The following is a 24775-nucleotide window of genomic DNA, read 5'->3' as shown; positions in this document are numbered from 1 at the left end:
ACCCCTTATCTTAGCAGCACACCAATCTTTGGTTTGCCACCATTATTTCTCATTTCTCATCTAATCATGCTTCAAACCACATCCTCCATGATATTCCACCACCATTAACTTTTACCCATCTTCCCTATCCTGTATCCTTGCATTTTCCTATTAAAAGACATTTCCAACACGTACATTTCCCCTTTAAGAAACAGACACACATCCCTAGCTCTGATGGTGATGTTGACAATAGTACCCTGAACCCTGTGAAAAAAGCCCACAGATTCTTCTTCCTCTTCTGAAGAAACCGTCCCTTTAGCGCTATCTTTTAAAACTGCTCCTCTCCCAACGCTATCTCCCCCCCCCCGCCCCCCCCCCAATCCAGAGTTCCCACCTTGCTACTTTCCTTACCACCTTTCTTTCTTTTCAGAGTTCTTCATATAAACCACAATGGTTTCTCTTTTAACAGTGAAAACAAGACAGTTCAGTACTACTAATATAAATAAAAAGATACGTCTTTCAGTTAGTCCTGTTTTGAAATGATCTCACTGTGTCTCTTCCCTCTATTCAGCTGGTGACTTTAATCTTTTTATTACTTTCTTAAAAATTCTTCCACTTCTTTATTCTTTAAAATTCATCAATTACCTTCTGCGACATCCACCCTCATTTACCCTTGCTGGGTAAATCATTGAACTTTTAAAGTTTTTAGATGACAGTTGTCTCTTTACCCGGTCAAATTCCTTTCTCTGTTTGACCAAGGCAGGGTTGAAGTCCTGGAAAAACATTACTTTTACATTGTCCACCACTAATGGGCCATTATTATTTTTTGAATATTCATATGCTGTTCCCAAAATTGCGTCTCTCTCCCAGTAACTTTAAAGACTTACCAGGACTGGTCATGGTCACTGTTCGCCAGTTTTTCTGGGTCTGACAGTCCGTAAAACCTTCCATTTTGTAGCTTTCCATTTAACTTATCTTGTCCCAGCATTTGTGCATTTGTGGGATCCATGTTTCATAGAAGCTCACTGTGTCTCTTCCCTCTATTCCTTCTCTTAGTCCAGTGATTCTCACATTGTTAGTACATCTGCTAGAATTTACCAAATGGTCGATTTTGTCCATCAATCCTTTCTTTTCTGTGTCCCATATTTTTGCTTTTTCTTCCAGTGCCTTTAGCTGGTTTTTTGTCCAGCTCATCCTCTGAATGAGCCATTTGTTCCAAATGTCTTCCACGACTTTGATTTCCGTTGCCTTTTCCGATATGTCTCTCATCGCTGATTCCATCCTCATAAAATGGGTGTGTAAAATTTCCATCTTGTTCAGAATGTTGGTTATATCTTGGGCCGATTCCCCAGGTCTTCTGGGTTCAGGTGGCCCCAAGGCCCCTCCTGTGCCGCTCCTCATTGGGCTTCCACTCAAATCTTCCTAGCTGAGCTGTTGCCTCTTCAGTTTTTGCTTTTGTTTGCCTTGGTCGTTTGGCACTAGTTTTATCAATTTTTGACACTAAAATTCTGGTTTTGAGCTTTCTAATTGTCTTTTTAATATTTATTATGGAGAACTCTTCCAAAGTATGTCTATTCAGCTCCTTAGCATGGCCATACTCCTCAATGCTGGAAATCTTTAATTAAAAACAGGAACAACTGGAATTTCTATGCCCAAAATGGCCATTATGCTGGGGTCGCCCGTTCTGAGTGTGCTCCAGGGAGTGGGACACTTGGACCATCATCACACAACAAATGGCAGCAGGAGCTAGAAATTAATCCCTCTCTCCCTTCTCTTCCCGTTTTCTCCCTTGCAGTTCTGGCGTTTTGGTGACTGGGTGGATGTTGTTATCGACGATCGAATCCCTACATTCAACAAGCAGCTGGTGTTCACCAAGTCAGCTGAGCGCAATGAGTTCTGGAGTGCTCTGCTGGAGAAGGCCTACGCCAAGTTAGTACCACAGTTTCAGTGCTTCTCCACAGAGTCCTTCTGACTGGCTGTCCCACCTGATGGCCTCAAGCAGGTTTAAACTGCCAGTAGAAGAGGCTGGCAGTTTTTGGTTTTGAAGACCCATAGCAGTACCCATATTTTGGAATTTTAAGCCAGGAAGGATCAGTGCCACCAAGAGGAAAGGTAGGGCAATGAGCACAGTGGCTCACTGGGTAAAACCACTGCCTCACACTTTTAGAGACCCATGTTCAATCCTCATCTCAGGTGCTAGCTGCATGGGGTTTTCATGCTCTCCCTGTGATCTTGTGGTTTCCAAGGTGCTCTGGTATCCTCCCATTTTCTGAAAAGATGCTAGTTGGTAGGTTAACTGGCCACTGTAAATTGCTCCCAATGTCTAGGTAATGGAATTTCGGGGGAGTTGATGGAAATGTGGGTAAAACAGGTTGTAAGTAGAGGAATGGGATTTCTTTGAGACCTGACATAAACTCAATGGTCAAATGGCCTTCTATGTCATAAGTAATATGAATTGGAGGAGATCTCCAGGTCCTTGTTTTACCTACTGTCCTATTTACCTGTCATTCAGGCTACATGGATCCTATGAAGCCCTCAAAGGAGGCAACACCACAGAAGCCATGGAGGATTTCACTGGCGGAGTCACTGAGTTCTTTGAGATGAAAGGAGCCCCTAAAGATTTGTACAAGATAATGAAAAAGGCGACAGAGAGGGGCTCTCTCTTGGCATGCTCCATCGATGTAAGTCCACCACCTGCTGGCAAGACATAGAAGTAATGTTTCTGTCAGGTTCGAAATTCATTAATTCCAATTGGTGAAACCTCTTTCGAACCAATATTGTACACAAACTGTCTGTTCATAAACATTTTGGTGAATTATGTTTGAGCAGAAACAGGACTCTGTTTCTATTTCTCTTCCCACAGATGCAGCCTGACCTGCTGAGTATTTTCAGACCAACATTGCTTGGTCTAACTGAGAGGTATCTTCTTATAACTGAGATATTTCTCTCTCCACAGATGCTGGTTGAGCTACCATATTTTCTGCTTTTATTTCATAAACATTAATTGCTTGAATTATAGTACTATTTATTTACTTGCACAGTGGAATTGGCATTTGACATTGTTAAAGAGTGAAGCATGATAAAAGCCATTTCATGAAAGCATAAGGAAATAAGAGAAGGGTGGGCTTCTCAGCCCTTCAAGCCTGCTCCACCTTCAATGCCATCATGACTAATCTTCCCCAGGCCTTATTTCCTCTTCTGTGGCATTTCCTTAAAGTCCTCAATTCACTGATGTCACTTCCTGCAGGAGGTCACCTTTGTGACCTGGAAATGGGTTTTTAGATCAGGTAATGCACAGAATGATGTAATTCCCTGTGCAACACTCCTTTTCCTTTCTTTTAAAAATATTTTTATTGATTTTAATATTGAACTTGTACAAACAAAAAAGATACAATTCAATAAGATAGTATGGACAGTTACATAAACTAAATAAGATATTCTGTATCTCACTAACATACATAAATTGTAAATCATATCCATAGTTCATATTCTAAATAGAACATACCTTTTGGGGGGAAAAACTCTGATAATATTAAAAAAAAGCAAAGAAGAAAATAGTAGAGGAGAAAAACTCAAACCCCTCACTTAACGGTAATGCTGGATGCTCTGTATGACTAGAATTAAAAGAAAAACAAAGGTTTATGAGTGTCAAGGTTGTGGGGTGCCTTCATGTCAAACTGGGTGACCAGTTTGTAATCAAGTGCTCCTGACCAGTGTTCCCTCTAAGCTGTGTGCGCACGCCAACTCCCTTCATGTGAGTGCACACAAACCAACTAACCTCTGGCCTCCTGCCTCCTACCCAAACAAATGCTGCTGACCTATCTGACTCCTCCATCACCCAAATGCAATCCACCCATCCTTCCTGCTCCTGATCCCATGTAGTGACACATCAACCAAGTAGAGCATGAGATTGAAGTGGAACTTTAATCAACCAAGAAACCTAACACAGCCTCGCCTCTCGCCGGGAAGGTTAGAAGTGTTCAATAGGCGATTGGCTCACCTTTATACAGTGTGTGGCCACAGGCCAAGTGATGAAATGGCAGGTATCCATATCATCACACCCCATGCCCAATTTCTCCCCCTCTGCCTCTCTCAAAATCTCAACTTCCGTCCAACAGGCTCTGTCCTTAGGCAAACAAGCCTTTTTTGACAAAAGGAGTTTGGGCTCGGACAGAAGTGAGATTTTATGTAGTTGACCATTTTTAGCACTCCCAGTGGCTCCCAGTAGCTCAACTGATATATTATTGATTAGTGAGACCAAAAGAGGAGGCTCCTTTACTTTGTTGGATCTCACCCATAAACTTTGCACCCTCTCCATGTGCAATTCATCACCTTTATTCTCTGCCCAGTTCTCCATGCTGAGCTGGACGCAAACATATCTCCACTATTTTAACATGATGTTAAGTAGAATTATGGATCAAGCCAACAAAGAATTGTTGAAGGAACCAAGCAGGTCAGAGAACAACCATGGGTAGAAATGGTCAGTCAACATTTTGAGTCTAAAGAGTTGAGTGACCATTTCTTTCCTACAGCATTTCTTTGATTGCTCAAGTTTCCAGTATCTGCGACCTTTATGTTTCTTCACAGGTCAAAACAAATGATGTCAATAGCCATCAGTGAGACCAGAGTCCATCCAACTCTCTGACTCCTGTTATTCAGACTGATAATGAAGTAGCTGTTGGAACTAGTTGTTTATGAGTCTGATATGCGAGTCATTGGCAAAGCCACCATTTATCGTAAATCCCTAAATGACCTGAGCTGAGAAAGTTATTATGTCTAGTGCCTTGTCTGCAGTCTGCAGTCACAGACCAGACCAGGTCAGGATGTCAGAATCTCTCCATCAACCATCTGTTCTACTGTGGATCTCAATATTTCTGACCCTTTCACTATGTCTCTAGCCACTGCTGAACTCACAATATTCATGTGCACCCTGTCTGTCTCTCTTTCATTTACATTCTTTTTTAAAAATTTTTTTTTATTTTTCACACTATAAACCACATTGACCAAGATACATACAGACATTTTTTTCTTGAATATATAGTGTCATTTTCTCCCCCTTTTTCCCCCTCCCTTCCCTCCCTCCCTCACCCCCTTTCCCATTTATTTGAAGTTCAATCTATAAGATACATTAAACCCGTTAAACAATGTTGTCACTTAATTAATAAAAATAAACAAGAAATTTTACTGAGTCAGTTCTTTTCGTTATCTTCTCCTTCTGTCATAGTAGGATTTCTCTATTGTGTTTCATGTATGGCACCCATATTTGTTCGAATATTGTAATGTTATTTCTTAAATGATATGTTATTTTTTCTAATGGAATACAATAATTCATTCCTATATACCATTGTTGTATTCTCAAGTTGTCTTCTAATTTCCAGGTTGACATAATACATTTTTTTGCTACAGCTAGGGCTATCATAACAAATCTTTTTTGTGCTCCATCCAAATCGAGTCCAAATTCTTTGTTTCTTATATTATTTAGGAGGAAGATCTCTGGGTTTTTTGGTATATTGCTTTTTGTGATTTTATTTAATATCTGGTTTAGATCTTCCCAAAATTTTTCCACTTTCTCACATGTCCAAATTGCATGAATTGTTGTTCCCGTTTCCTTTTTACAGCGAAAACATCTGTCTGATACTGTTTGGTCCCATTTATTTAACTTTTGAGGTGTGATGTATAGCCTGTGTATCCAGTTATATTGTATCATACGTAACCTCGTGTTTATTGTATTTCTCATAGTTCCAGAGCATAGCTTTTCCCATGTTTCATTCTTTATGTTTAGATCTTGTTCCCATTTTTGTTTAGGTTTACCGTTTGTTTCCTCGTTCTCCTTTTCTTGCAGTTTGATGTACATGTTTGTTACAAATTTTTAAATTATCATTGTGTCTGTAATCACATATTCAAAATTGCTTCCTTCTGGTAACCTCAGACTGTTTCCCAATTTGTCCTTCAAGTAGGTTTTCAGTTGGTGGTATGCAAACATTGTATCGTGAGTTATATTATATTTATCCTTCATTTGTTCAAAGGATAGTAATTTATTTCCCGAAAAACAATTTTCTATTCTTTTGATCCCTTTTCTCTCCCATTCTCTAAAGGAAAGGTTATCTATTGTGAAAGGGATTAGTTGATTTTGCGTCAATATTAGTTTTGGTAGTTGGTAATTTGATTTATTCCTTTCTACATGAATCTTCTTCCAAATGTTGCACCAATTTTTCATCCCATTTATATAGTATATGTTCAGGTATCTTCTCCCCTATTTTATCTAGTTCTAATCTGGTCCAACCTGGTTTTTCCCTTGTTTGATAAAAATCTGATAGGCAGCTTAATTGTGCGGCTCTATAATAATTCTTAAAGTTTGGTAGTTGTAAGCCTCCTTGTTTGTACCATTCTGTTAATTTATCTAGTGCTATCCTCAGTTTCCCCCCTTTCCATAAGAATTTCATTATTATTTTCTTTAACTCCTTGAAGAATTTCTCTGTTAGGTGTATTGGTAATGACTGAAATAGGTATTGTATCCTTGGGAAAATGTCCATTTTAATACAGTTTATCCTTCCTATCAGTGTTAGTGGTAAGTCTTTCCAATGCTCTAAGTCATCTTGTAATTTTTTCATTAATGGATGATAATTTAGTTTATATAGATGGCTGAGATTTTTATTTAGTTGTATATCTAGGTATCACATTGCTTGTGTTTGCCATCTAAATGGTGATTCTTTCTTGAACTTTGTGAAATCCGCATTATTCATTGGCATTGCTTCACTTTTATTTGCGTTGATCTTGTACCCTGATACTTCTCCATATTCCTTCAATTTCCTATGCAATCCTTTTATTGATATTTCTGTTCTGTTAAGTATATTATAACATCATCTGCAAATAGACTGATTTTATATTCCTTCTCTTTTATTTTTATCCCTCTTATTTTATTTTCTGTTCTTATCAGTTCTGCTAGTGGTTCTATAGCTAACGTGAACAGTGAGGGAGATAGTGGACATCCCTGCCTTGTTGATCTGCTTAAGTTAAATTGTTTTGATATATATCCATTTACTGTCACTTTCACCAATTGCCCCTTATATAATGCTTTAATCCAATTAATATATTTCTCTGGTAGGCTGAATTTTTGTAGTACTTTGAATAAATAATTACATTCTACTCTGTCAAAGGCCTTCTCTGCGTCTAAAGCAACCGCTACTGTTGGAGTTTTATTTCTTTCTACTGCATGAATTAAGTTAATAAATTTACAGATATTGTCCGTTGTTCGTCTTTTTTTAATAAATCCAGTTTGGTCTAGATTTACTATTTTTGGTATATAGTCAGCCAATCTGTTTGCTAATAGTTTAGCTATTATCTTATAATCTGTGTTAAGTAGAGATATTGGTCTATATGACGCTGGTGCAAGTGGATCTTTCCCTGTCTTTGGTATTACTGTAATTATTGCTGTTTTGCATGAATCTGGTATGCTTTGTGTTTTATCAATCTGGTTGATTACTTCCAGGAGGGGAGGAATTAATAAGTCTTTAAATGTTTTATAGAATTCTATTGGAAATCCATTCTCTCCTGGTGTTTTATTGTTTGGTAGTTTTATTAATATCTCCTGTAATTCTTCTATTTCAAATGGTTTTATTAATTTATTTTGCTCCTCTGTTTGTAATTTTGGTAGTTCAATTTTAGTTAGAAATTCATCTATTTTGTCTTCTTTCCCTTCGTTTTCAGTTTGATATAGTTGCTCGTAAAATTCCCTAAAGTTTTCATTGATCTCCGTTGGATTATATGTAATTTGTTTGTCCTTTTTCCTTAATGCCAATACCATTCTTTTAGTTTGTTCTGTCTTAAGCTGCCACGCTAGAATTTTGTGCATTTTTTCTCCTAGCTCATAATATTTCTGTTTTGTCTTCATTATGTACTTCTCCACCTTATATGTTTGTAATGTTTCATATTTTATTTTTTTGTCTGCAAATTCTCTTCTTTTAGTTGTATCTTCCTTTATTGCTAATTCTTTTTCTATATTTGTTATTTCCCTTTCCAACTGTTCTGTTTTCCGATTGTAGTCCTTCTTCATCTTAGTTACATAACTTATTATTTGCCCTCTGATGAACGCTTTCATTGCGTCCCATAGTATAAACTTATCTTTCACTGATTCTGTATTTATTTCAAAGTACATTTTAATTTGTCGTTCAATAAATTCTCTAAAATCCTGTCTTTTAAGTAGCATGGAGTTTAATCTCCATCTATACATTCTTGGTGGGATGTCCTCTAGCTCTATTGCCAATAACAGGGGTGAGTGGTCCGATAATAGTCTAGCTTTATATTCTGTTTTCCTAACTCTCCCTTGAATGTGGGCTGATAACAGGAATAGGTCTATCCTTGAGTATGTTTTGTGTCTACCCGAATAATATGAATATTCCTTTTCCTTTGGGTGTTGTTTCCTCCATATATCCAAAAGTTGCATTTCTTGCATTGATTTAATTATAAATTTGGTTACTTTGTTCTTTCTGTTAGTTTTTTTTCCAGTTTTATCCATGTTTGAGTCCAAATTAAGGTTAAAATCCCCCCCTATTAGTATGTTCCCTTGCGTATCTGCTACCTTCAAAAAGATATCTTGCATAAATTTTTGATCTTCTTCGTTAGGTGAGTATACATTGAGTAAATTCCAAAATTCTGAATATATCTGACATTTTATCATTACATATCTCCCTGCTGTATCTATTATTTCCTCTTCTATTTTGATTGGTACATTTTTATTGATTAATATAGCTACTCCTCTGGCTTTTGAATTATATGATGCTGCTGTTACATGTCCTATCCAATCTCTCTTTAATTTCTTATGTTCCACTTCAGTTAGATGTGTTTCTTGTACGAATGCTATATCAATTTTTTCTTTTTTCAGTAAATTTAACAGTTTCTTCCTTTTGATTTGGTTATGTATTCCATTAATATTTAAAGTCATATAGTTCAACATAGTAATTTCATACTTTGTTTATCTTTCCTTTCCATTTCCTCATCACCACCTTCCCTTCTTATCCATTTCTGCTTTCTTTTTTTAAACACATTATAAGACAACATTTCTAAAACATAAAATATTTCCACTATTCTCATATCTAAAATTCCTTTAACCCCAATAGTCCCTCCCCTTTCTGAGTTGCCCTTTGTCCCTTGTCGGGCAACCACATCTCCCCTCTCCATTTGGATTTGCAAATCCACTCGCAAGCGTCAACTGATTTCGCAGTGACTGTTATTCTTCCCCACCCAGGCCCCCCCAGAAAAGATTTTAATCTTCATATATAACAAAGGTCACTCTCTTAATTCCCTCCTTACTTCCTTTCTTCCCTTTCTTTCCCTTCTTAGTTCTTACTTATACTCTATTTTTTTTATATATATATATATATATGTAGTTTGTTGTCATTTTTGTTCTTGTTACATCTCTTCATCTCTCTGTCTATTTTGTAGTTGTTCTGCAAATTTTCGTGCTTTTTCCGGATCCAAGAATAGTTTGCTTTGTTGCCCCAGGATAACTATTTTAAGTTCCGCTGGGTATTTTAACATAAATTTATAACTTTTTTTCCATAGGGTTGTTTTTGCTGCATTGAACTCCTTCCTCTTCTTCAGGAGTTCAAAACTTATATCTGGATAGAAAAAAAATTTTTGACTCTTGTATTCCAGTGATTTTTTTGTCTTCTCTTATTTTTTTCATTGCCTTCTCCAATATATTTTCTCTTGTTGTATATCTTAGGAATTTTACTAGAATGGATCTTGGTTTTTGTTGTGGTTGTGGTTTAGGGGCGAATGTTCTGTGTGCCCTTTCTATTTCCATTCCTTCCTGTAATTCAGGTCTTCCTAGGACCCTGGGGATCCATTCTTTTATAAATTCTTTCATATTTTTGCCTTCTTCATCTTCCTTAAGGCCCACTATCTTTATATTGTTTCTTCTATTATAATTTTCCATTATATTTATCTTCTGAGCTAACAGCTCCTGTGTTTCTTTAACTTTTTTATCAGATTCTTCTAATTTCTTTTTTAAGTCATCTACCTCCATTTCTATGGCTGTTTCTAGTTCTTCCACCTTGTCTATTTTTCCTATTTCTGTCATGATCATCTCTAATCTATTCATTTTTTCTTCTGTACTTTTTATTCTTCTTTTTATTTCACTGAATTCTTGCGTCTGCCATTCTTTTACTGTTTCCATATATTCTTTAAAAAAAAAATATCCATGTACTTGCCTTCCCTTCATCTTCCATTTCTCTGTGTTCTCCCTCCTCTTCTTCTGGTTCCACTCCAGGATCTGTGTCTTTTACCTCTGTCTCTTCTGATTTTCTTGTTGGGTTGGTTATTTTATTTTGTTGGGTATTTTTGTTCTTCTTATTTTTATTAAAAGTGTCTTGATGTTGGTCTTCTTCCTCTGGGTTGGTCATCTGTTGTTTCTTTGATTTCCTATTTTTATTTTCTTCCTTCTTGTTCTCGTTATTTTCTATGTTTTCCTGTTGAGAGTCTTGCTGTTGTGTTATACTTGTCTGTTTCAGCTGAGGAGATCTACTCCTCATCTGGTCCCCTCTCCCGTCGGTGTTGTTTTTGTCTCGCGCATGCGCGGTTGCGCACTTTTGTTTGGCTCCGTGAACCATTTTGTAGTCCTGAATTCGGGGTTTCCACTGACCTCAGGGAGCGGGCTTCTCTCTCCACGGCGGGCCTCCTCGTACCGGTAAGGCCTTCACCTTCCTCCTCTGACGACCTTCCTTCTTCTCTTTTTCCCGTTGTTTTTGGTTTTTCTTTCTTTGCTGCTATTTTCTCCACACTTTCACTTTCAATTTGTTATGGTTTCTGTGTTAGTGCCTTTGTTTTTTCTCTACCTTTTTTTTAACTTTTCTGGAGAGGGCTGGAGTTCCCCTACCGGTCACTACTCCATCACGTGACTCACCTTTCATTTTCATTCTCATGATCTTTTTCTTGTTCTTCATTGTTACCTTTCTCCAGTTAGAAATGCTATTAATTTCTCCCTCCCAGTGCCCCCATTTCCTGTCCCTTATGTTCTCTGTCTCTTTTTTAATTCTTAATAATTGAGTATTTGATGCTGCTGCATTTCCATCTGTATTGTGCCTTTTTCTGTGACCCTCTCTTCTTCTCTCTGCACCTCCCCTCTCTTCCCTTCCTCTTTATTCCTTCCATCTCTTCCCTATCCCCCTCCTTCCTCCTCACTTCTCCTCTGTCCTCTCTCCCCTCCCCTTCCCCCTCTCCCCCTCCCCTCCCCCTCTCCCTCCCCTCTCCCCCTCCCTCCCCCTCTCACTTCCCCTTCTCTTTAGCCCTCTCCCTTTCCCCTCTTTCCCTTCCCCCTCCCTTCCCTCCCTTCCCCCTCCCTTCCCTCTCTTCCCCCTCTCTCCCTTCCCCTCTCTCTCCCTTCCCATCTTTCTCCCTTCCCCTCTCTCCCTTCCCCCCCTCTCCCTTCACCAATCTCCTCTCACCCTCTTCCCCTTCTCCCTACACTTCTCTCCACTTTCTCCTCCCTCCCACCTACTCCTCTCCTGTCCCCTCTACCTTTTTGGCTTTCACTCTACCATATCTCAGAACCCTCTCCTCCCCTCTCTTCCCATCCTATCCCCTCCTCTTCACCTGACGCCACCTTACCTCCCCACCCCCACACTTCCCTCTCATTTCTTGCTACTTCCTTGCTGTTTGATGTCATGTACTGCCTCAAATTCCAGGATTCCATGTTTCATGGGACTGCTATCATGTTACAAGCGCAGATGCAACAGTTTCTGTCCCGCACAATAAGTCCTCAAGGCAAAGTTGGTGATCCTAGCAAGAATGTGGAGGACCATCTAATCAGGGTTTGTATGGGAATAATGCGAGCGGTAATTTGGGGCCATGAATGATTGCATCTGCAATGCATGCCAGCAAAATGGTGTGGTTAACGCTCCTGGAACTTGCTTCACTTACAGTGAGTGATATTTTCCCTGCTAAATAAGCGGAACTGTAGAGTGAATTGTCCTCACATGAATAAACAGAAGCACTCTCCATTTAAAATAAGGAGAACCCCACCCCCCATGAATGGAATTTCTTCTACAGTTGTAATTTTGCCGCAAGTTCAGCAGAGCATCAAAGGAGCAACAAAGAAGTTGTGACAGGAATTGGGGAAAAATCTCTTGGGATTTCTGTCCCAGTAACTATGCATTTAGAAGTGCAGAACCAAGCTTGGGTCATCCACACTGCCTAAATTGTCAGGCAAATGAGAACAATCAACAAAAGTAAAAATATTCATGGACAAACCCCCCAAGGTTTTTTTTGATGTATATGAAGAAGTGGGGATATTTCAAGTTACTGTAAATTTTATGAAAAGGCAAATTCCTTTCTGGGACATCCCAGCACCCCACGGAAGCAAAGATGACACACAGCTGGTGACAATTCAGTGGATCCGAGGAATTACAATGGAGGCCCTTTTCCAACATGCATCAGATAAAGGATTCACTTTAATAACCATGTTAGCAAATTTGGCTTTGCCTTTTATTTTGACTGTTTAATGTCCTACAGCTGCTATAAGTTCATTTTTATGCAGCATGACATCAGAACTCTTCAGTTCCTGATTCTCTGGATGGCCTGTGCTAACTTTGCCAACATGCGCACACCTCGAGGATGCTGATGCGATACTTACACCTGCTGATCTGGGCAATACTCACACCTGGTGATCTGGGCCTGATTATCACATTATAACTCAGAACAGGATGGAAGCTCATGCTGAGATCTTTGAGATCTTTGTCTTTACTTTGAGAGCCAATAATATTTTGCAAGGAAATGGTGATAGGAAAGGATACTGAGATATGGCTGGAGTATGAATATTTCGGCCCACGAGTCTGTGCCTCCTAATATACTCCAATTAACCTACACCCCCAGTACATTTTGAATGGTGGGAGGAAACCGGATCCCCTGGGGAAAACACATGCAGACACAGGGAGAATGTACAAACTCATTACAGATGCAGGATTCGAACCTTGCTCCCAATTACTGGCGCTGTAAAGGCAATGCACTAACCGCTACACCAACTGTGCTGCCCCAGGTATATAGATTTCAGGATGAAGGATAGTCAGGAAGACGGCTTAGATCTATGTGTAAAGAAAAGATACCCATCTAGTTTTCATTTTGCCCTGAAATTCTGCAGTGGCTGAGTTGCACTTTAGTGCAGTCGATCGATACAGACAGCCAGACTGTGAATGGATATCCAGTAGTTACTGTGATGAGCCCAGGATCCAGGCCATTGTAGTACACAGGGCCTGGGCAGTGGAGTATGGCCCCTAGGTGCGGTCTCATGGTATGAGTTATGGGGAGAAGTATCAGTGAATGTTGATGTTAAATTGGGTTGGCATTGGGGTTTGTGGACACCAGCAGTTGAAGAGAGGGTCAGTGATAGAGAGGGCCAATATCAATGGATGGACATCCACATAATGGAGGGGTATGGGTGCTGAGTTGGAGTTGGGGCCGGGGTGGACAGTAGGAGGGGTTGGGTGGAGTCAAAATGGTGTATATCTGGGTTGAGTGGCTTGGGGCTAGGAGGTGGGGGTGGACAGTGGGGGAGAAGAGGTGTGGGAGTTGGGATAGGGTTTGTGTTGGGTGTGCATTGATCAGTATTGTGTGGGCATTGGGAACTGAGGTAGAGTCTGATTGGGAACTATAACTGGTTCCTTGGTTGGTAACCTTTTGGGAAAACATTGAAGGGTATCTGCAACAAGTTTAGTTCGTTATAAACATGGAGGAGTGGATGATGAAAGGACCTGGATGTCAAAGAGTGGGCATTTTAACTCTCCCACATCCCCTTTCTTGACTTGGGACCATGGGATGGAGTCCACAACCAGGAATCCTGGCTGACATTTCCAGTCCCTAACTTTGGGTAAAGACCACTCAGGACCTGCTCAGTCCTGACTCAGGGATTGAACTAATTCTCTGCAGGACAGGAGGTACAGCCTTCATATCCTGTTACTGGATCTAGAAATCCCGTGGGGCATGTTGGCAAACAATCATTTGTTCCAAGGAGGATGGGTAGTTTACACGAATGTTCTCCAGCATGGGGATAGGGGTCACGGGTAACAGCTATAAACAATGTCACAGCTCAGGAAGGTGCTGCAGCTCATCTGTTCCTGCAGCTAGTTACTACTGTCTTGTCCCATCAGTGTTGTCACACTGACTAACTTCTCTTTTGACAGTCATTCGTACCCCTGCAGTTCGAGACACGACTGGTCTGTGGCCTGGTCAAAGGTCACGCCTACTCAGTAACCAGTGTGGATGAGGTAAGGTGTACAAAGTTTGAATGATGTAATTTGACAGATATTGTTATTGTAGCCTATCTGAGGATGCCAACTGGTGCTGGGGTTCATGAGATAAATGAATATTCTATAGTAATAGGATATTAAAATCGTATTTGGGGAATACCTTGGAATAGAGAGTATTGTAGGGAATGCTGAAACATAGAGACTGAATATTGGGAGTAAATGTGGGGAGCATAGGAATACATGGTGTCGTTGTGAGAAAGGTGAGGAGTGAATGTGGGGAAGACAGAATACAGGGAATATATGTAGGAATACTGGGAGGAATATGCAGAACACTAGGAATACAGGGAGTGAACGAGGGGAAGACTGGGATAGAAGGAGTAACTGCAAGGGATTTTGGGATTTCAGATTTATTGTCACAGTACAATCATGACATCACATATAACCCTGAGATTCCTTTTTCCTGTGGATGCGGCATATTTACCACTAATTGGCAGTGCAAAAAATATACTGTAAACAGAATAAAACATTTGAGGGCTTTATGCTCAGGGGTATTGGTGTTTCCATACCAGACCATGATGCAGCCTGTGAGCACACTTTCCTTCACACCTCCGCAGAAATTTGCCAGAGTTTCTGGTGTCATGCCAAACCTCTGCAAACACCTGAGGAAGTAGAGGCACTGACGAGCTTTCTTCATGATGCCATTGGCGTGTTCGGTCCAGGAAAGATCCTCCAAGATGGTGATTCCTAAGAACTTAAATTTGCTCGCCCTCTCCACCTCTGATCCCCCAATGATCACTGGATTGTAAACCTTCCTTTCCTGAAGTCAACAATCAACTCCTTAGTTTTGATGACATTGAGTGCAAGGTTGTCGTTGGTGTACCAACAAGGGAATATCTTGGCCCTGAAAATTTTGCTTGAACAACCAGATATATGATGAACGCTCAGATTGATCGAATGGAAATCTGTGTGCTGTTGTGTTTCGCCACTCGGGTGGAGAGGACACAATGTGGTCTTGTTCCCTGTTGTACCGTAGCTGTCACTGAGGTGATTCTGGGCAGGATTGTTCAGAGTGTGCGTGGGTGACAAGAGTCATGCAAGTAATGGACAATCCTTTCAAGATCCTTTCTTGCAGGCAGTGCATTCTGCTCAGTGTGTCTGTAAGGTGAACTCCATAAAGATGAAGCATAAGCTTAAAGAGCTTCCAGGAAATGTGAAAATCTAACAGAGAGGCACAGTGGTTCATGATTGACTCATATCATCATATGCGCATTAAAAGATTTGGGTTACTACAGAAAGGTAGCGCTAAGGATCAGCAAAGATCTTATTGAATCTCCTAATACCTTCTTATATGTACTTATGGACATTTCCCTGACTTCCCTGGATGTTGGATCCCTTTCTGTTCAGTTACAACTCAGGGTTGTTCAGGGGAGCTCAAAACTCCTAAGGAAATGCTAGCTGATCCATCCAAAAGTGTCCCCTCTTCACTACCTCAAACTAAAGCTTCTACTTTTTTTAACAAAAGTTTATTCAAACTACCAACAACAACAAAGCACAAACACATCTAAACACACTACTTATATTATTGGTATTTTGCGAGAAGCGTTAAGGTTAATACCGCCCATCTGTTACATACAATTTATATTTTTTCAAATGAAAATCCTATTGTTTCTTTTCACCATGCGCGTGATCCCTTGAGGCAGCATGACAGTAACCCACGTTGTGCTGTGGAGAGCAACACGTGGTGTTTTCTATTGATAACGATTCTGAAGCTGAAAATGACTATATCCTTGACCTCCGCAGCAGGGGAATCCAGATATGGATCAATGGAGGAAGTCAAACTTTCAGAGATAAAGGTTTGATTTAAGTTGGAGCACTATGGAACAAAGGATCACAAGTGGAGACTTTGCAGAGAGCTGTCATGGCTCTGTATAGTTAGTGAAGAAAGGTCCTTCTCTCCTGAGGTCCCTGACCTTACCTTAGTCACTGTGATGCCCATCTTGAAACTCTACGTCAACAGTGATATCCTCAGACACCCATTAACTGTGTTAATCGAGAATATCACGTATGAGCAGGAATCTGGTCCTTTGAGCCTACTTCACCATTTATCATGATCATGGCTGATCCACTACATCATTGCCACTTTCCCATACTGTTGACTCACATATTGCCCAGTGATGGAGAATTCCCACTGTCAAATATCTCCCTTGGTAAATATGTGATTGAACTCTGAGCATGGTGGAAGTTGTGGGGGAAATCTCCAGAGAGGTTTGCAAACAGCTTGATGAAGCCCTCAGTTGACCTATAAATGGCATGAAAACGAACTCTGTTGTTTATGGGCCAGCAATCTTGGTAACTGTTAGATAATGAGTGCATTGTAGATCTGGGCGTTCGACAACATGGAGGCACAGAAAAAGGGGGACATAATTGGGTGGGGGTTTCCTATGCTGGGAAAGCACCAGAATCTATTGACTGAGGCCAGAGTGTCCAGTCAAACTTTACAGTTGGCTGAATTTTACCTGGAGATGTTGAAAGTATTACGTTTCAGAATGCTAAAGAAGCCAATGCAAATCAAACAAATTTCTTGTCAGTGCTAAGCTTTCACCCATACTCCCAGAGTCTCTCATATCATTTTCCATGTATTCCAATAATACTGGGAGAATACTTGAGAGGAACTTTAAAACATTGACACAGGTGCATTTTCAGGATTAAATTCTTGATTGCAGCCATGGACTATACATAAGAGTTTTTGTGTTTGGGTTTAATTGTATGCCTATCCCCAAATAACAGTGGCGATTTTGACAACAGGTCACTTACAGAAACCAAAGAGTAAAGTTGGTGCGTTTGAGGAATCCTTGGGGATCAGTTGAATGGAACGGGCCCTGGAGTGATAAGTATGTTTTCCTTTTTCTAATCATTTAGAGACTTGCAAATGTAGTCCAATATGTTCTCATTGTCTGTGGTTAATTAGTATCCATGGTGACTGATGTCAGATTATCCAGGATCTGGGAAGTTCCTGCTTCTCAGTGTTATCCAATGATTATTATTATTATAAAAATTGCACACCAGAAAGACATTAGAGCTGAAGGGAAATTTGTATGGGTGCCTGTACAGGCTCTGTGGCTTCATCCAACATGCAGCTGACTAACAAGGTCTGAGTAGCTGACTATTAGCCTGGAAGAGAGCAACTCCAATGCCACACAAAAAGCTCAGCATCATCCAGGACAAAGCAGGCTGCTTGTCTGGTACCCCATCAAAATTCCTCCATCATGGATGCTAAATGTGGCTGCAGTGAATCCCATCTCCAAACTGCATTATCTTTACTTGCACTGTCAACAAGGACATGGGTAATAGGTTCAGGGCAACACCACCACCTGCTGATTCTCTTCCAACTCATACCATCCTTTCTTGGAAATATAATGCTAGCCATTTATTGTTTGGTCTAAGTCTTGGAACTCCCGTCTTAACAGCAGGGGGAGGGGGGACACTTACACCAATGAACTGCAGCAGTTCAAGAAGGTGGCAGCAAAGCCGAAATAAACAAAAAAGAAAGAATTTTGAAAAGGGCCTAGTGCAAGCCTGTATCGATAGGCCCGTCATAGTTTCTCAGCACCTCATCTTACAGGAGGGAGAGGGGAACAAACAAATGTCAGAACTTGCATTTCCAATCTGTTGGTCACACCCCTTCTGTGTGGGTGTCATCAGCTGTCAGCTCGCTCTGAATTGAATCCCAATAATGGTTACATGTTCCAGCAGGATTTCAAAAGGATATCAGAGTTAATAAGTTCAGGTCTCAGAACCCTTCCATACACTTCAGTAGGAAAGGTAAAGGCTCCATTATTGTCACGTAATAATACATTTAGAATGTAACATACATGAAATTCTTTAACTTTGTCTACCGTGAGGAAGATAGAGTTGCTACTTTGTCCAGTGCCCTTCACAGAAATGAGGCCCCAGTGAGAAACGAACTCGCAACTATTGGTTTACGTGACCAGTGCTCTAACCACTGAGCTATCGGAGCCTCCGAAAGAGAAAGAAACATTGATTAAAAAATGTTATGGGTAGAATAATATTTATACCCTGGGCTATAGAAGGGGGAGAAAACACAACTGTCTGTCTCATGTTCAGTTAGTTTATGCTGTGCATGTCTGTATTTTTAAGGAAATAACCTGATGAGACTCATCTGTGATCTCCATGCCCAACCCTGCTACCACCAACCTCACTTTCAAAGATTAACCAGTACAGTTTAAGATCCCCTCTCCTCAGATATTGTCTCCCTTCTCCTTTATTGTCTTTGTCCTTCTTTTAAAAGCACCACCCCTTAATTCTTGCATCTTTCCAAACTGATACCCCATCTCCAACCTTTCCTTCCATTCCAGAGCCCTTGAATGGGCTGTCACCTTTCAACTTCCCCAGCTCCAATCAAATTCTATTCCCACTATGAAACTGACACAGCTCCTCTTGAAGGTATGATTTATATCATGCACGCCTTAAGCATGCTGTACAAATGCTTAAGAACACCCATGGAAGTTCGTCCATCCATTTTGGGCCTTGCAGTTGAGCTTTCAGGGCTGCTTTCAGGTGATGGTGGAAATGCTCGACCAGGTCGTTTGCCCGAGGGTGGTAGGCCATGGTTTGATGCAACTGGCTGCCACAGAACTTGGTTAGGTTGGCCTAGAGCGAGGAAATGAACTGGGCCCCTCGGTCCAAGGTGATGTGGGTCGGGACTCCGAAACGTGTAACCCAACTGGATAAAGGACTCTGGCACACGTCTCTGTGATGCATGTGGGTAGGGGTATGGCTTCCAGCCAATGGGTAAAACAGTTGATTGTTGTGAACAGGTACCGCATACCTTGGCTCACGGGGAGCGGGCCGATGATGTCCATGTGCACATGCTCAAATCGGCGTTGTGCCAGCTCGAAAGTCTGGAGTGGGGCCTTGGCGTGTTGGCACTGCAAACAGGTTTTAGTCCATAGGGTCACGTCGTGGCAGAGGCCAAGCCACATGAACTTGTCAGACAACAGCAGCACTGTGGACCTTATGGAGGGGTGGGACAGGCCATGGATCTGGTCAAACACCTGCCATCACCAGGTTGCGGGTAGGATGGGTCTGGGGAAACAGGTGGATATGTCGCACAGTAGAGAGGGACCGCCTGGTGAGGAGCAGAAACCACTGATCTTCAGGCTGGTGATGGCCGTGCAGTAGGCCTGCATGTCTGCATCCTCTATCTGGTCCTTGGCCAGCTGATCAACGTCGAGCCCCCCTGACATGATTATGGGTCTGGATAACGCGTTGGACTTGCCTGCAATGTGGCAAATATCTGTTGTGTACTCTGAGATGTAGGAGAGGTTACGCTCTTGCCTCACCGACCACGGATCTGAGACCTTGTTGAGTACGTAGGTGGGTGGTTTGCTTTGTGTGTAGGCAGTGAAGACCCTTCCTTCTAACATGTACCGGAAGTGTCATATCACCAGGTTCAGGGCCAATAGCTCATGGTGGAACACACTGTATTTGAGCTCAGGCATCCGGAGGTGTTTGCTGAAGAAGGCCAGGGGGCGCCACTCTTTATTGACTCATTGCTGCAGCACCACGCCCACTGCTCTGTCCAACGTTGTAAGGGCCAGGGTTGAGTCTGGGTGGGCCAGGATTGTGGCCCGCGCTAGTGCTGCTTTCATGGTCTGGAATGCTTCTGTGGTGTTCAGTTTCCACTGGCGTGTCTTGTCGCTGAGCTTGATGAGGTTGAGCAGGAGGGTGACTGCTCCTGGGAGGAAGCGATGATATAAGTTCACCATCCCCAGGAACTCCTGCAGGCCTTTGATTGTGCTCAGCTTGGGGAAGTTTTGGATGGCTTCTACCTTGTCCGGCAGTGGTGTGGCTCCCTCTGGGGTGATAAAGTGTCCCAGGAAATCGATTGTCTTTAGGCCAAACTAGTACTTGGCTGGGTTCACCTTGAGTCCGAATTGCTGTAGCCTGTCGAAAAGGCGGGTCAGATGTGTATGTGCTGGCGTTGGAGCTGGTGATGAGGATCTTGTCCAGGTAGATGAAGATGAAGTCGAGGTCCATACTGGCTGGAATGCCTGTGCTGCTTCAGTCCAAACAGCATCCGCAGGAACTCAAAAAGGCCGAAGGGTGTGATGATGGCCATTTTTGGGATGTCGTTGGGATGCATCGGGATCTGGTGGTACCCTTTGATAAGGTCTACCTTGGAAAAGACTCGGCAACCTTGGAGCCTCATGGCAAAATCCTGGACATGTGGGATAGGGTACCTGTCTGGGACTTTAGCATCGTTCAGCCACCAGTAGTTGCCGCACAGGTGCCAACCACCGGAGCTCTTCTGTACCATATGGAGTGGGGAGGTCCAGGGGCCGTTTGAACAACGGATGATCCCCAGCTCCTCCATGGCCGTGAACTCTGCCTTGGCTTACTGGAGTTTGTCTTGTGGGAGGCGCTAAGCCCGTGTATGAACTGGAGGTCCGGCAGTCTCGCTGTAGTGCTCCATTCCATGTGGCGGTTTGGCATCGTGGAAATTGGGTGCCAGTAGGGCCAGGTACTTGGCCATTAGGTGGGAATACTCTTTTCGGTCCTAAGCGTGGATTATAAATGGCAGAAAAAGGCAGTGCTGCAGGGTGAAGGGGTGCAAATGAAAAGTGGTGGCATTCACCAACCGGGATTTCACCACGTCCACCAAAGGTTCATGTGCCTGGAGGAAATCTGCTCCAAATAAGGCCCGTACCATGGATGATTGTGCACTCCCACTGGAAAACCGTGTTCGCAGCATGGATTGTGACCAGGTGGGTGCGTAGCTCAGGATGGAGGAGCTATTGGCTGCTTGCAGTGGGAGGCCCTTGGGTTTGTGTTTGGTCTCGAAATAATTTGGTGGGATGAGGCTTATCTCTGTGCCCATGTTGACTAGGAAGCCCCTCTTTGTTCATTGGTCGCTGAGGTAGAGTAGGCCTTCATGAGCACCAACCGCCAAAGCCACTATCGGTGGCCGGCCTGCCCATTTCCCATCGCCATGTTTGGTTTGACAGTGGGGGAGGGTGCACCGCCGGGTGTCTCAGCCCCATCTGCGGTTATTAGAAACAGTATTTGTGGTTGGGCTGTGGCTACAGCTGTGGAACCCGGTGGAGTTACTGAGACAGCGGCGCCAATGGCATAGACAGGCTGCACGTGGATGGAGCTCCTTTGAGGAGTATGGAAAAGTCTGTCTGCCTCCTTGGCTACCAGGTGTGGGGCGGTGAAATCCATATTGGAAACTGGCAAGGAAACATGTACAGGGAGCTTGGAGAGGAACAGGGCCTGTGAGTCTGTCTGCTAGGGCCACCATTTCGTGCATGAGCTCGGAGGGGTTTCTATCGCCCAGGCCCTGCATTTTTAGGATGCGAATGGTGTGCTCATGGCAGCTGAGTTCCAGGGAACCAAGGAGGATCTGCTGGAACTGAGCTATTGGCTGCTTATCTCTGTGCCCATGTCGACTAGGAAGCTGATGACGTGCCACAACTTGGGGTCCTCCAAGACAATGCCACTGATGTGATGCTGTGACTTGGCCAGTTGCATCCAATTCCCGGGCTGGTTTGCCAAGAAGAGCGACAAATGCACGCCCACAGTGTTGGCCGCAGCCATTGTGACTGTAGTAGTAGTGGTATTCTGCATCCTGTCACGTTTGAGTTGGGTTCCAAAAACGCTGGAACCGTCCTGGTCATTTCTGTAGCATCTGCTAAGGCAGCACTACGGAATCAAGAGACGTTCACATGATGCGAAGGTGAACCAGTAACTGACTTTATTATTTTAATTCCTCGCGCTTAGCCCATGGGAACAATCACTTCCGGTGATGTGTACGCTGGCTTCCAGAAGTGACGTCAGCGCATCGCAGCATCACTTCCTGGCCAGCAGTGTTCCACCTGGAAGTGGGTGGTTCCCCTGAGCAACACGTGGCGTCAACTATGGGCTTCTTCTTGGGGGGACCCGTGCCATTTTGATTCGGATGACTGAGGCGGTGATTCAGCCCATCTAACCATGCAGTCGCTCGGCCTTCAACAATATCATAGAGTCTACTGCCTGGCAACCAACTTGTCCTTAGAGTTAAACAGGAAAGACAATGTGATTGTGGTGCAATACACCAAAGTGCTGGGGAGTCTCACCAGGTCATGCAGCATTTACAAGAAGCAAGGGGATAAAACTAAAATGTTATGCCTGAGCTCTTTGTCAAGGTATGAGCAGGAAACAGACAGGCACCTGAATAAAAAGGTGTGTAAAAGTCAGTTCTCCTGTTAGGGAATAACAACACCAAACAACTGAAACAAGACAAGTTGCCTTAAATCAACTTAGGTCATGATTGGAGTGGCCAGATTACAACACTGAGCATAAGCATATATGCTCTGGAGCCCCCACTCAAAGTAAGAACAACATTGCCTGATTTTATCAGCCTGTACAGATATTCTCCTGTTTTCTTGTTAAATTTTGCTTCCATATAAGGGGCACCAGCTGAATTCTGTACTGCTAGATCTTGTTATTTACAATTTCAGCAGTAACTTACTTTTCTTGGAGCAATCTTGTACAATTGTCCCGTAAATCAACACTTGCAGTTCAACCAACAATTTTCAAGTCGTTAATAAACATTCATGCCCCACATTTACTTTACAGCTGAATAACCTTTTTAAAGTCAATGTGTGCATCCTCTCACAGTGTCACAATGACAGCACTAACATAAATGAAGTTAATTTCATTCTTAAAATGCAGAGGCTTCTGTCCAAACAGAATATCATGGTTCTAGATCTTAGACAATGGTTTCTCCTGATCAGCAGTTTCAACTGCTTAGCCACACAATAGTTAGTCACATTTCTGTTTAAGCAATCAAGTATCCATTATACACAAAATACAGAATTCAAGCATATAGAGGTTAAATATACAATACCATACAATTTATCAAGTGGGACAGGGGAGGAGCACAGACCAACAGAAATCAGCTGAGAAGTGATGGGGAGGGAGGGATGGAATGGGGATGTGGAGGAAAGAAGACAGAGGGATAGGGAAAGACAGAGAAGGTGAGGTGGTGGGGGGGAGGAGAGAGACAGAGAAAATGTTCCTATCAGATGCCGATGGACTCTACATGACCTACTGAGGTTCACCACCACTTTTATGTGTTGAACTAACTCGTCCTTCTCTCTGGAAACTAACCTAGATGACGTCACACATGTCAGTCACCACAAGGACTAACTTTCACCTGTGCAGTGTGCCCAGCTCTGCTCTTCCCTTAACTTGTCCACTACTCAAAACCATCATTCACATTTTTGCAGCCGCATGACTTAACAAATCACAACATATACCTAGCCGATCTCCTTCAACTACTCTCGTGAACTCTGTTCTCTTGACCCTACGTTGCCTCAATTTAAGAATTTTGCTTCTAAATCCACTCATGGCCTTCCTTCTCTCTCTTTCGTTCTCTCACTCTTTCCCTCTCCTTCCCTCTCCCCCTATTGTCCCTATTTATAAATTCCTCAATCCAACTAAACTCTGATGTCAGCATTCAACCAATTCTGAACTTTTCCAGAATTCTACCTCCTTAACCCCCCACCCCCCACCCCCCACCCCCCGGTATACTTGGGGAAGATTTGATGAGATTGAAGCAAATAAAAAGGGAATGAGTCAGAAATCAGTAAACTACAAGCTAGTTAACTTTGCCCTGTGACAAGGAAAATTAGAGTCATACAGAACAGAAATAGGCCTTCCAGCCCAACTTGTTCATGCTGACTGGGTTTTCTATTGTGCTAGTCCCATTTGCCTACATTTGGCTCATATCCCTTGAAACATTTCTTGCCTAAATGTCTTTTGATCTTCATACTTTGGGAAATGTTAGCAAATTTTCTTAAAGACCTTATAGTAGGATACTATGTTCATGCAAAATTATCAAAAGCAGTTCCATTTCCATTTCCAGAAGCCATTTATAAGGTGCCACATCAAAGACTGTTGCAGAGAAGAATAGTTTGTGTTGTAAGAGATTATGATTTTGACTTGGCAGAAGACTGGTTGCCTAACAGGATGTGGAGAGTGGGCATAAATAGCTCCTCATATGGATGGGAAAATGTAATGTGTGATGATCAGGGATCTCAACCTTTTTCAATTGATATAAAAGACTTAGATGCGACACAAAGACAGGTCAGAAAGAGGACATGAAGTTACAGAGGGATATGAATAGGTGAAGTGAGTGGGAAAAACATGGCAAATAGAGCATACTGTGGGAAAATGTGTTGTCCACTTTGGCAGGAAACTAGACATCCTTGTGGTGGTACACCACTGGCCTACTGCAGGGGGAAACCTCTGTACCTGCAGAAGAGCATGGGGACAAAACAACACCTGGCCGGCTGTCAATCAACCCTCCGGGATATAAACCTGAGCCAGCCCTTCAAAGTCATTCTCAGAGTTTATAGCAGCTCTCCTCACAGCTGGCTCTGTGGACGACGTTTATGTCGAATAAAGCCTGTTGTACAGTCTTTTGGTTTTGTGTGTTTGCTTCTGACTGAAAGCGCACCACAATCTTAATGGTGAAAGATTGTAGAGAT

The 24775-nt window shown here is 42.3% G+C and overlaps 1 protein-coding gene across 1 annotated transcript in view; it reads left to right on the top strand.

Moving 5' to 3' along the window:
• The window catches only part of capn3a (calpain 3a, (p94)), a 198180-nt gene that overhangs the window by 103419 nt on the left and 69986 nt on the right, over nt 1-24775 (top strand). The window contains exons 5-8 of the mRNA XM_069917243.1: nt 1775-1908; nt 2492-2660; nt 14154-14237; nt 17025-17110. Coding sequence (XP_069773344.1) covers nt 1775-1908; nt 2492-2660; nt 14154-14237; nt 17025-17110 — 473 coding nt within the window. The remainder of the gene's footprint in view (nt 1-1774; nt 1909-2491; nt 2661-14153; nt 14238-17024; nt 17111-24775) is intronic.

Source organism: Narcine bancroftii, chromosome 2, assembly GCF_036971445.1.
Source record: "Narcine bancroftii isolate sNarBan1 chromosome 2, sNarBan1.hap1, whole genome shotgun sequence".
NCBI lineage: Eukaryota > Metazoa > Chordata > Chondrichthyes > Torpediniformes > Narcinidae > Narcine > Narcine bancroftii.
The sequence above is the reverse complement of the archived record's forward strand: the minus strand, read 5'-3'. Positions and strand labels throughout refer to the sequence as shown.